At 56.9% G+C, this 10,948-nt stretch overlaps 1 protein-coding gene across 1 annotated transcript; it reads right to left on the minus strand.

Annotated features, from left to right (window-relative positions):
- Nucleotides 1-209: 209 nt before the first annotated feature.
- Nucleotides 210-8,595, minus strand: ITPKA (inositol-trisphosphate 3-kinase A). Its single transcript, XM_063092106.1, has 7 exons — nt 8,107-8,595; nt 1,898-1,994; nt 1,596-1,812; nt 1,268-1,472; nt 876-977; nt 518-589; nt 210-413 (listed from the first exon to the last, which is right to left on the minus strand). Exons 1-7 carry the CDS (start codon nt 8,593-8,595, stop codon nt 210-212), a joined length of 1,386 nt encoding a protein of 461 aa, XP_062948176.1.
- Nucleotides 8,596-10,948: the final 2,353 nt, after the last annotated feature.

The following is a 10,948-nucleotide window of genomic DNA, read 5'->3' on the forward strand; positions in this document are numbered from 1 at the left end:
TTAGTGTCATTTGGTTCTGGGAACACTGGGGCTCATGTGGGTGCCAACCTGGTGGTGCACCGCCTTAGTGGTTGGCACCTGGCCCTGCAGAACCTTGTGAACGTCCCCACACCACAGCATTCCAGTCTCTCACAGGCATGCACGGGAGGATGCAGCCACAGGTCCAGATCTGTCAGACCAGCTGGCCCACACCAGGACAGGGCCCAGCCTCATCTCTCAGCCAGGCTGGCCAGGATGCCAATGAGATTGTCCAGCCCCAGCAAATAGCCATCCTCACGGTTGCCCTCCTCCCAGGGCCGCCGGTGGTCCAGGATCTGACCGTCGGGCAGGGGTGTGGTCTTGCCGAAGTCGATGAGCCACACGCCGGCACGATGGCAGTGATCATGCACGAAGAGGAGTGAGCTGCCGATCACCTGCCAAGCCCCACACGGTCAGGCCACGGCCCTTTCCCCACCCTGCCTTTCTGACCCGAGCCCTCAGACCACAGACCCAGCTCCTGAGCCCACTGGCCTCTTACCTCGTGCCTCCTAAAGAACTCGGAGACCTCCAGGGTGTCCCGAATCTGCTGCAGGCGGTTCAGATACCTTCTCTGGAGAGGCGAGGGGAGGGTAGGAGAAGAGGGCAAATTAAACGCTACTTGAGCCCTCGCTAACATTAGCCGCGATGCACTACGGCTTGGCAAATACCATTGTGAGGAAGACACAGGCCCACAGGGCGCCTCTCCCAGAAGGGAAGGAACATAAAGGATTTACAACACAGCGAAATAAATGCTACCATGGGGGTCATATAGGTGAGGGCGCTAGACTGGATGACCAGGGGGCACCCGTTGGTTTCAGGCTCCCCAATACCTCAGAGTTCTGGGATCCCGCGCTCACCAGCACTTCCCCATCTCCTTGCATAAACTCCTCAAAGACGCGAATCACCTGCTCCCGGCTCCGCGTAGTCTTGAAGTCAGTGCTGCAGGAGCCATCGGCTTTCTGAAGGATGTGGGACAGGAGGTGTCAGGGGTCCCGGACCCGCGAGGGGAGGGGGAGAATCAGGCAAGAGCAACAGTACCTCCTGGGACTTTGGATGCTGGGGACAGCGAGACGGCCGCCAGAGGGCGTTTCTTGGCGGTGGGGCGGGTCGGGGGGGGGGGGGGAGATCAACAAACGGAGAAGGACATCACGGAGGGCATCGCGCGGTAGGGCTGGGGTGGAGGAAGGGCCGAGGAGGTGCAAAGAGGATAGGGTAGGAGAGGGGGGCAAATGAAGCGGGCCTGGTCCACCTTGATGCCCTCGATGCGGAAACCAAGCGTGGTGCTGGAGCTGATGCCTTCCCGCCACTGCATGTAGCGCGGCTTGGTGACTGCTCGCTGAGCGTGCTCCTCCTCGGTGGGCGCCGCAGGGTCTACTGCCAGCATCTTCTTGTACATGTCTTTCCGCAGCTTGGGCCGCTCTCGGGCCTTGGTCAGTTCCTCCTCCAGGTAAGTCCTGTGGGGACGCAGGCAGCGGCCAGAGCTTGAGGGGTGCACACCGGGAGCCCACAGACAGTCGCCCTTGGTACCCCGTCGAGTGCTTGTCCCGTCTCCGGGTCCTCACTCGGTTCCCGCGTACCTGACGCCCATCTTGCAGTCAAGCACGCAGGGCCCTTCGAAGCCGTCGAGCAGGTCCTGCAACTGTAGGTAGCTCTCGCCGTCGCGCTCCACCACGCCGTGGAAGGCCGGCACGCAGCCGCGCAGCGCGTCCGCCATCAGCCGTGCCAGGCAGTAGCGCTCTGGCTCGGAACTGCGCTTCAGGATCAGCCCGCTTGTGCCCGCCGCCTTGAAACTCCCTGAGGACCGGCACCAGTTAGCGCTGCCAGCCGGTTCCTGTCCCGGGCACCTCCCCACCCCACCCGCGCCCGCCCGGGTGCTTACCCGTGTGCCCCGCCAGCTGCACCCAGGCGTAGCGCTTCTTGAAAGGACTCATGACGGGCAGATTCACCATAGTCCGGATCTTCTGCCAGTGGCTTTTCTGAAAGCGACACGGTCCCGGTCTGCAAGTCGGCGTCTCAGCAATGCACAAGCCCTCCTTCCTCTGGTACAGGGTTTCGCCCTGCCCCGACCCACCGGAAGCAGCTAGGGCTGGATGATTCATTCATTCATTCGTTCGTTCGTTCATTCGTTCAGGAAAAACGTATTTTGCGCCTGTGTGGCGGAGGCTCAGGCAGGCACAGAGAAGGGGATTCCAGCTTCACGAATGAGCTGAAGAGAGCTCTGGACTTAAGAGTCAGAAGGCTGAGGTTTGGACCCAGCTCTGCCACTCAAAAACTGCGTGGGCGGGTTACTAAACTGCTTTGTCGAGGTTTCTGAACTTTTGTGAGCACCAGATTCACCTGATGGTCACCCTTGTTAAAAAATGCAGATTCTCAGGTCTACCGCAGGGAAATTCTGAGTAGGTCTGGGGCGGGGCCAATATGTGTATTTCTATCAATGCCTCAGGAGATTCTGGAGCTTGAGAAACAAGCTTTTGTGCGTCAGTTTTGTCTATAAAATGGGGAAATAACTACCCTTACTGGGTGGTTGTGAGTAGTAAATAAGGCTTGAGTGTTACCAGCGCCCAGCTCCCCCATCTCATTCCTTGGCATGAAGCAGAAGCTGGTCAAATCTGTATTACTGATTCATTTACTTGGGACCTTGGTTCCTCTCATTTAGGGAGACAGACAAACACAGAAACAAACCTTCACACAGGCCCATGGCACGGAGGCCAGCCTTGCAGGGCCAGGAGAAACAATGTGTGGGGCTCCCCCAAATCCTCTTGCTGTCCCTTGATTTAATGCCCTTCTTGCTAGTTTGCAAGGCCCAAGGAAGCCTCGGTTCTGATCTGGACCCAGAACCCTGAGCCCTGAAAATGGGATGCAAAACTGAGGACCTGTTTTCTGTGACAAAACTGGGAGGGTAATATAGATTTTTTGGTATGTACTTGCCTCATGACAATTGCTTCTGGCCTCCACCCAATCCTCTTCTTTTTTTTCTTTTTTTTTTTGTGGCTGGTGGGTAAGGGGATACAAACCCTTGACCTTGGTGTTAGAAGTCTGCACTCTAATCAACTGAGCCAGCTGGCCAGCCCCTTCACTCAATCCTGACAGCATCTAATACCCTGAACCTTTCCTCTTCCCACCCAAAACTCGGCAGTCCTGTGTCTACTCTCTGAAGTGAACAGGTTTGCTCATCTAAACTGTGTGTCTGCTGCCTCCTCCCAGGGGTGCTTGCCTTTTACAGGAGTTAGGAGTGCATGCCCCCACAGGAATGGAGCCCAGGAAGAAGAGGGAGTTCTAAGAGGGAGAGGGAGAACTGAGGAGGTGGCCTAAGTAGGGGAAGGCTGCTGACTGTAAAGCCTTTTCCCATGGGGAGGAGATGGGGGTTAGTGACAGAGCAATTGGAGAGTCAGCAGTTGGTTCCAGTCCTAGCTCTGTCACTTTCTAGCTGAGTGAACCCAAGAAAATACTGTCAGCTGTGTGGGTCTGTTTCCTCTGGGAGGACATAGCTGCTGCCATAACATGAGCCACCATTTACTGACTACCTACTGCGTGCTAGACACTTTCTCATCTTCCATCAGACATCATTGCTCCTGCTTTCCTGCTGAAGTCCCTACGTGACACACTAGGGTGAGATCACGTGTCCAATCTCTGAGGACCTGGGGGTGTAGCCAGAAGCAGCCCACTAGAAGCCTGACATCTCTATCAAAACTCCTTTTTTAAATCTTTAAATACATACAAGGTTTGCATTCTGCTGCATAATAAGTCTAAGTTTTATAATAAAACTCCCCACCTCCAAATCCTCAAGTAAAATTCCAGGAAGATGACATATGTGCCATGTATATTCAGCAGCAGCATCCTGTACCCCCTTCTCCTATACTCAGTTTGAGAAACATGGTGATGATGATGATGCACATACACAGCAAGCTCACTAGGTAGTATTATTATCCCCATTTTACAGAAGGAAATCAAGACTTCAAAGATTAGCATCCCCTCACTCCCTGCCTCCAGCCTCCCAGTCTCTGGCCAAAGCTCTCTACCAGCTCAATTCCTTCCCCATGTTCCAATTGTCCCAGCAGGTTCCATGCTACCATCCTAGGTCCCTTTGGGGGGTCAAATGGGACATTACGTGAGAAAGCTTTGAATAACATGAAGCACTGTGCAGACATAAGGTGGTGTAAGTGTTCTGATCTCTGAGGAAGCACTGATATGCACCTGGAAATCCTTCTCTACTGACTGGACACCTTTGCCTTCATCCAAAGGGATGGGTTTAATGGTGTGGGCTTCAGGCAGCTTTAGGGGCCTGCTAGCAGAATTTGGGGGATACTGGGACAAGAATGAACTTAGTGAAAGGATACATCTAGTTCTGTAACAATCCCAGTGAAAGAGGGAACCAGTTCTGGGTTTGATGGGATGAGGAAACAGCAGCATTCTTCCTCCTGGAATCATGTGAAAGCAGTGAGGGGTGCTGGAGGGGGAAAGGTAGGCCAGGAGGATTTGATGTGGTGTCTGAATACCTGGGCTTCCACCACTTGATTAACGTGTGGTAACAGCATCAACTTGCTCCCAAGCTGAGGTAAAATGGGGCCATCACGTACTCTCCCCACTCTGCTTTTGTGAATCTCACATGAGATACGAACAGCAGCAACTAAGGCTGGTTCTAGCTGTGTGGGTTACAAAGGGCTTTCATACCCATGATCTCATCGGAGTCCTCCCACCTTCTGAGGTTGCTATACCAGGATTTAGCTCCCCGACTAGTAGTAATGGATATGGTCAAGCATGGAAGGAGATGATGCAAGTGTCATCAAACTCAACTCACCACCATCTTCCGTCTTAGGGAGATACCTCCCTCAGGGAACATAATGCATTTAAAAATGAACATATTCACAAAGGCTCCTGAAGAATCATTCTTTGGTGGGTGGGTGGAGATTTTGGCACACGAACAACAACAGGGAAGATATTTTTGAGCAGGTGAGACTTTTATTATATGGATATCAGAAAGCAGATTTATTATGTTACAGAGTGAATCTAGCTGCCGAGAGGACCAAAGCCCCATCCTCTGGCCCAGTCTTCCGTCCATGCAAGTGCCATCCCTGGGAAACCAACACACAGCCAGAGGCTACCTGGGCATCTTGGGGCAAAAGCCAGAGTTGCTGACTATGTGACAGAGTTTTTGATGAAGAGATAGCGGGACCCACTGATAATTCCTCACCTCTAGAGCTGGACAGGGAGTATTTCTCCCTGGGCAGGCTTTGGCTGGATACCAGCCTCAGACCTTCCTTTGTCCAAGCTCTATTTGGAAGCTTTCAGGGCACCTGCTCCTTGTATCACACCAGATACTCAGGTATCCCCAGCTACAGCAGTTCCTTTGCTCTATCTTTGGCATTCACCCCTGCTCCCTGCCTCTAGTCATCTAGTCTCTGGTTGAAGTTCTACCAGCCCAACACCCTCTCCATGTTCCAATTGCCCTATCCAACTAGCACTCCCTGCGATGGCGGTGGTGGTGGTGGTGACGGCAGTGGGGAGAACAACCAGTTTAAATTTATAAAATGATTTGCACTAAGGTATAAGTGACCCGCGACTTCACCTTCCCATGGGCATTTGCTTTTTAAAAAGGAAGACTGTTAACCTAAATTCTGCTCTATAATTAGTGGAAAGTTATGTGTGGGAATTCTGAAACCAGGAGGGAATGGCATCCAGGTCTCCTTACCTATCCTAGAGCACTGAGAGAAGAAAACCAGATGAACAGGAGACAAACACCCCCACAACTGTTTTAGGAGGCAGTCGAGGCCTAAGAATAGTCATGACAGCTGCCCTTGGAAGAAGGCCTCTAACTCCTCTCCTGCCCGTGACTCTTCTTTCTGCCAGAGGAAAGGTTCCTGGAGGGGGTGAGGCTGCCTAGTCCCCATTACCCTGCTCTGGGCAGGCTATACAGGGCTCCTAGGAGGTGAAGGGGAGGGGTGTGTGCGAGGGTAGAGGTAGGCAGAGAGAGCCTTCCCGGACCGGGTCAGCCCAGGCGGGAGTGGAAAGGGCTAGCAAGCTGGGAGCCCTAGAGTGCAGGAGCAGCACCCTTCCACAAGATGCATCCTTCCCAGTCAGCAGTAAGTCTCTGCTTCCTGCCTGGGGAAGCCGTAAAGGTGGCCTGGGCGGGCACGTTGAGCTGCGAGGCAAAGTCCGCTCTGGGCCCTTCCACTCCGACGCAGGCAACCTGTCAACAGCCCCTGGCTTATCTGCCGCCTCCGTGGCTGTTTGCCTTCGGGGAGGACCCAGCGGTCTGGGGGTTGGGAAGGCCCGGAAGACTCAGCCTTGGAGCTGGCAGGTCCCTCAGTGGTCATCTGTACCAGCTCCTGGCGGTGCTGGGAGACGGCTAGGCCCAGCGTGTAAGAAGCTGACCGAAGACCCCCAGGGCACAGCTATAGCTGGTCCTCGACTCGACCCCAGCCGGGGCTGCCTCTTTTGCACGCAGGCTTGGACCGCGGGACCTCCTCCTCGCGCAGTCCCTCCCTCCCTCAGGCGCTTTGCCCGGTCCCTGCAGGCGGAAAAGGGAAGCGGGGCATGCCAGCGTCCTCAGCACCCCCACTTGTAGCGCCCTTTCTCCTGAGCTCGCCTCTCAGGTGTCAGAGATTCGAGTGGTGGAGCAGCCCATCCAGAGCTACCTCTAAGGCTTTTCCGACAGGAGGGATCCTCCCAATGTCCCCCCCCATTCCACCGGCTTGGAACCCCCTCGGCGACATTCGCCTCCCCACATAGGCCAGGGTTGCCCCAGAAACAATCACCGGTCAGGGGGTACCCCCACCCGTCGGGGGAGGAGAGAGGGACGCAGCAGGCTCGTCGTGACTGAGCCCCCGCACCCTACCCCTAGTGGCGGGTATTGTTCCTCCTCTGTGAGACATTTTATTTATATTTATTTATTTATTTTGTGGCTTAGAAACCCCAGCGCCCTCTGGGTTTTCTAAGTCTCAGGGAGCCACTGGGTCACGGAGCCACTGCAAGTCGTTACAGTGTCTCCTCCGCTTCGTCCAATCCGAGTGTGCGGCAGAGCGCAGGTCCAGGAGGCCCAGACCGCGCCCAGCACTTTCCCCACAGCGTCCAGGCAACCCCGACGCGCGTCTGCGGATCTCACCGCCCAGTCGCCCGAACTCGGCCTCAGAGCAGGCCCGGAGACAACGGAGGCCGCGGGGCGCGCCTTGCCTCTTGCTCCTCTACAGGGACACTTGCGTAACGTGGATCTAGAGCAACTCCTTCGCGCTGCCGCGGGCAGTTATTTAAAGTGTCTGGCCTTGGTTAAAACGAGGGGACAAGGCGACTGTCTCGGGAGCCGCACACCTCTAAGGGGAGGGCACCGGGAATGACTTCACCGCACCCGGGCCTGGGTTATCTGAGGATCAAACCTAGCCCCGGAACATACTGGCTACCGGAGTCAGAGACTAGCAGGCTGATCCCGCCCCCTTTCGGCCTCAGTTTACCCTCCCACGAGCCAGGTTTAGGAGCAGTAAGCCGTGGAGACTGGAGCGCACACCTGGTGGGCTGCGTTCCTCTCCCGGTCAGGGATCCCGGCTCCGCGCCCCTCCCTTCCCTGCGTCCACGCCTCGTGCGGGCGCCGGGAGCAGACGGCAGCGGCTCCCGAGCAGAGCCTGGAGCGCCACTTCACTCCCACTCAGAAGAGGGAAACCGTGGCAACGGCGGGGGTGGGGCCGCGGCACGGGAGAGGAGGCGGGGAGCGAGGGAAACGCTCGTTCGCCCCTCTCTCTCTCGGAGGGTTCACGGGCGAGGCTGAGCCCCTCTGACCTCTCCAGTCCCACCTCACCGTCAGCAGGTACGCTCCCTCCGCCCCGCCCGGTCCCCGTGGTTGGTCGTGTACTCTTCACCCTTTTTCTTAGACGCCCCAGGACCCTGGCCGCGACCCGCCTGTGAAGCCGGGGTGAAAACTGCCAAGGCGAGAGGTCGGCCTGGAGCTTCCCTCTGACCTCCATGTTCCGCCTAAACGGTGAGAATCAGGCCCTCCAAGGAGGGAGCTCGCGACAGGAGTCGGTCCTTCCAGAGCTCAAAGCTTGGTCCCCAGCGCGCAGCACCCACGCCCGGCCCTGGCCCCGCCCCCGCGGCCCGTACCTGACCCAAGTCCTCGCTCGCTTCCAGCTGCACGTTGCCTCGGCTCCGGCTCTCGCTGTCGCTCAGCAGGTCGTCCTCCGAGTCCTCGAGCAGCGACGAGGAACCAGTGGAGGAGAGAGACGAAGTGGAGAGGCGGCGCGGCTGCTGCAGGTGCGACGAGCCCGCTGCCGGGAGGCAGTCACCCTCTGGCTCAGGCGGCCCAGGGCTGGCCGGGGGTACGTCCGGCTCCTCGGCTGTCACGGTCAGCTGCGGGATCACCGGGGCAGGGGGAGCCCGCGGAAGCCCATTAGGGACCTGTCCCCCACGCCGCTTGGCCCCACGGGCCCGGGGCTCCCCTGCGGCGGCGGCGGCAGCGACCGCGGCGCAGCGCGCCTCGAAGAGCAGGCGCAGCTCCCCGACACTCCGGCGCGGGGCGCGCTCCAGGACCGGGCTGCAGGGCCCCGCGCCCCCCTGCCGCGCCATGCCCGTCGGACCCCCGGGCAGTGTCATTTCCTGGCACGAGAGCAGCAGCTGAGACCACCAGCCCGCGGTGCTGCGGAGACTGGAGACGCTCGGCGCCCCCGGCTCGGGACTGCCCCGGGGCGGAGCCTGCGTGACCGCCTGCCGGAGCCCCGCCTCGGCCGCGCCCCCCGCCCACTCCTTTCACTTTCAGAGAAAACGCGGGCCTCCAAGGGCCCTTGCCGGGCAGGGGAGGCCCTCGGCTGCTCCTCGGGGTGGCAGGGAAGCCCAGGCTCCGTAGTCACAAAACCCGGGCCTGGCCCTGGCGGCCTCTCTCAGCCTGCCCTCGAGGAGGCGGGAGGTGCCGCTGCGCCTCCGGGCTTTGCTGCCTTCTCTGGCTTGGGGCTAGGAAGGATTGCTCCAGGCGGCTTCAAGGGCCCTGACTCCGCAGGGGAGGAACTGGTGCTGCTCTTGCTCCCCCACCCGTTCCTTCGGACTCCTTTCCGCGTTCCATCCATCTCGAGCAAAGGCTGCCAAGTCTCCGGGGCTTTTCTCCGGCCGAGGCCTCTTAGCTAAGAGTTCAAGGCCTCCCAAAGAAGCCCCACCCCAGGGCGTGAGGCCAAGTGGAGATTCCGTCCCGGGGACGAGCTGAGGCTGCTCCCCGCGAAGCTCCCCACTTCCTGGCGGGCAGAGAACAAGGTCGGGGGCGGGGCTTGGATCTTTCCACGTGTCCCAGCCGAGTCCTGGGCAGCATCCCCAGCTACTGGCTGGCGGATGCTGAGCCCTGCCTCCTCCTCTCCTTTTGGAGCTCGGGACTTGGAGTCTGCTGTGTGGTTATTTTATTTTATTTATGTTCTGTGTTATTCTATGTTATTTTTGTTGGCGGCTGGCCGGTAAAGAGGTGTTTTGATACCGCATTCTAACCAACTGAGCTAACCGGCCAGCCCCTCTGCTGTGTGATTTTAAGCAAGTCATTTCACTTCCCTGAACTGCTGATTCTCATTCACAAGTTTGCTGTCCACCCCACAGGGTTGCTGTGATAATAAAATAAAATGAAAGATATGAATCTCTAAATGGTTAGAATGGTTTTTAGTGTGGTAGTAGAAAGAGCCACTGTCACGTCCACCACACGCTAGATGTGATTTTAGGCAATCCTTCACCCCTTCGAGTCCATTTGCTTACTTGTAAATTTAGGAAAATCTTGCTTGACCCACAGACTTGAGGCTGTGAAACTAGGAAGAGAGTGCTGATGTTGAAGTGTTCATACATTGCTAAATGCTTATCAGTGTCAGCACTGTGTGGGTCTTCGGCCACTTCACATGTTGGTGGTCTGCTGAACTGCAAGGCTGTTTTGAGCAGAAGCCAGTATTTCCTGTTTTCCCCAATATGCCAGAAGGACTGAGGATCCCCCATCAGGCACCTAGTATCTGGGGATTGGTGGGGGTCCTGGGGGTGCTCTCCAATGCTCAGGAAGACCACAAGGAGGAGCTTTCTTTCCCTTATCTCCCTTCAGCCAGGATTCAAGGATGGCGCAGGAAGGAGGAAAAGGAGGACTCAGACGGAGAACGGGAAACTTCAGCAAAGAAGAAATGAAAAGATCCTGGGAAACTGAGGAAGAAAGCAAAAGAATGGAAGAAATAGTGGGGAGATGGGAGAAATGGAGGATGGAGGAAGAGAAAGAAGGAAATACAGGAGTTTGAATACTTGAGTTCTGCATGTAGAACCTGGGAAATCAAATGGATACCTTCTCTGGGTCACAGAGGTCCGAAGGAGTCTGGGTGTTTGTGTGAGGAGTGTACTCCGTAGCTTGAAGGCCCAGAAGCACCCATGTCTCTGACACTCACTTCCCTGCCTCCTTTGGGGCTACACCAGCCTGTGGTGGGAGGTGGGAAGGTACTGCCCTCAGAGGACAGAGGGTGGGCAAGCCCAGGGTGGTAAGAGCCAGCAAAGGCCTGCCAGAACTGGAAAGGTAGGAAGGAAAATGAGGGGACAGAACATGTACTGCAAACCTGTGCACCAGGCAATGTCTTGGAAGTGCAAGTAGGCTGGGCACTGGGTCTCTGTCCCACCTGTCAAGAGAAAACTCAGGGGTGATTCCTTTTCTTCTCATTTCAGCATTTGCCCAAGTCTTGGGTCCACTACTAGCAACCAAAGAATCTCTCTTTGCGGGGCCGAGCCCGTGGTGCACTCGGTAGAGTGCTGCGCTGGGAGCGCGGCAACGCTCCCGCCGCGGGTTCGGATCCTATATAGGAATGACCGGTGCACTCACTGGCTGAGTGCCGGTCACGGAAAAAAAAAAAAAAAAAAAAAGTGTGGCCTTGGGCCGGCCTGTGGCTCACTCGGGAGAGTGCGGTGCTGATAACACCAAGGCCCCAGGTTCGGATCCCATATACGGATGGCCGGT

This window comes from Cynocephalus volans, chromosome 3 (assembly GCF_027409185.1).
Source record: "Cynocephalus volans isolate mCynVol1 chromosome 3, mCynVol1.pri, whole genome shotgun sequence".
Taxonomy (NCBI): Eukaryota; Metazoa; Chordata; class Mammalia; order Dermoptera; family Cynocephalidae; genus Cynocephalus; species Cynocephalus volans.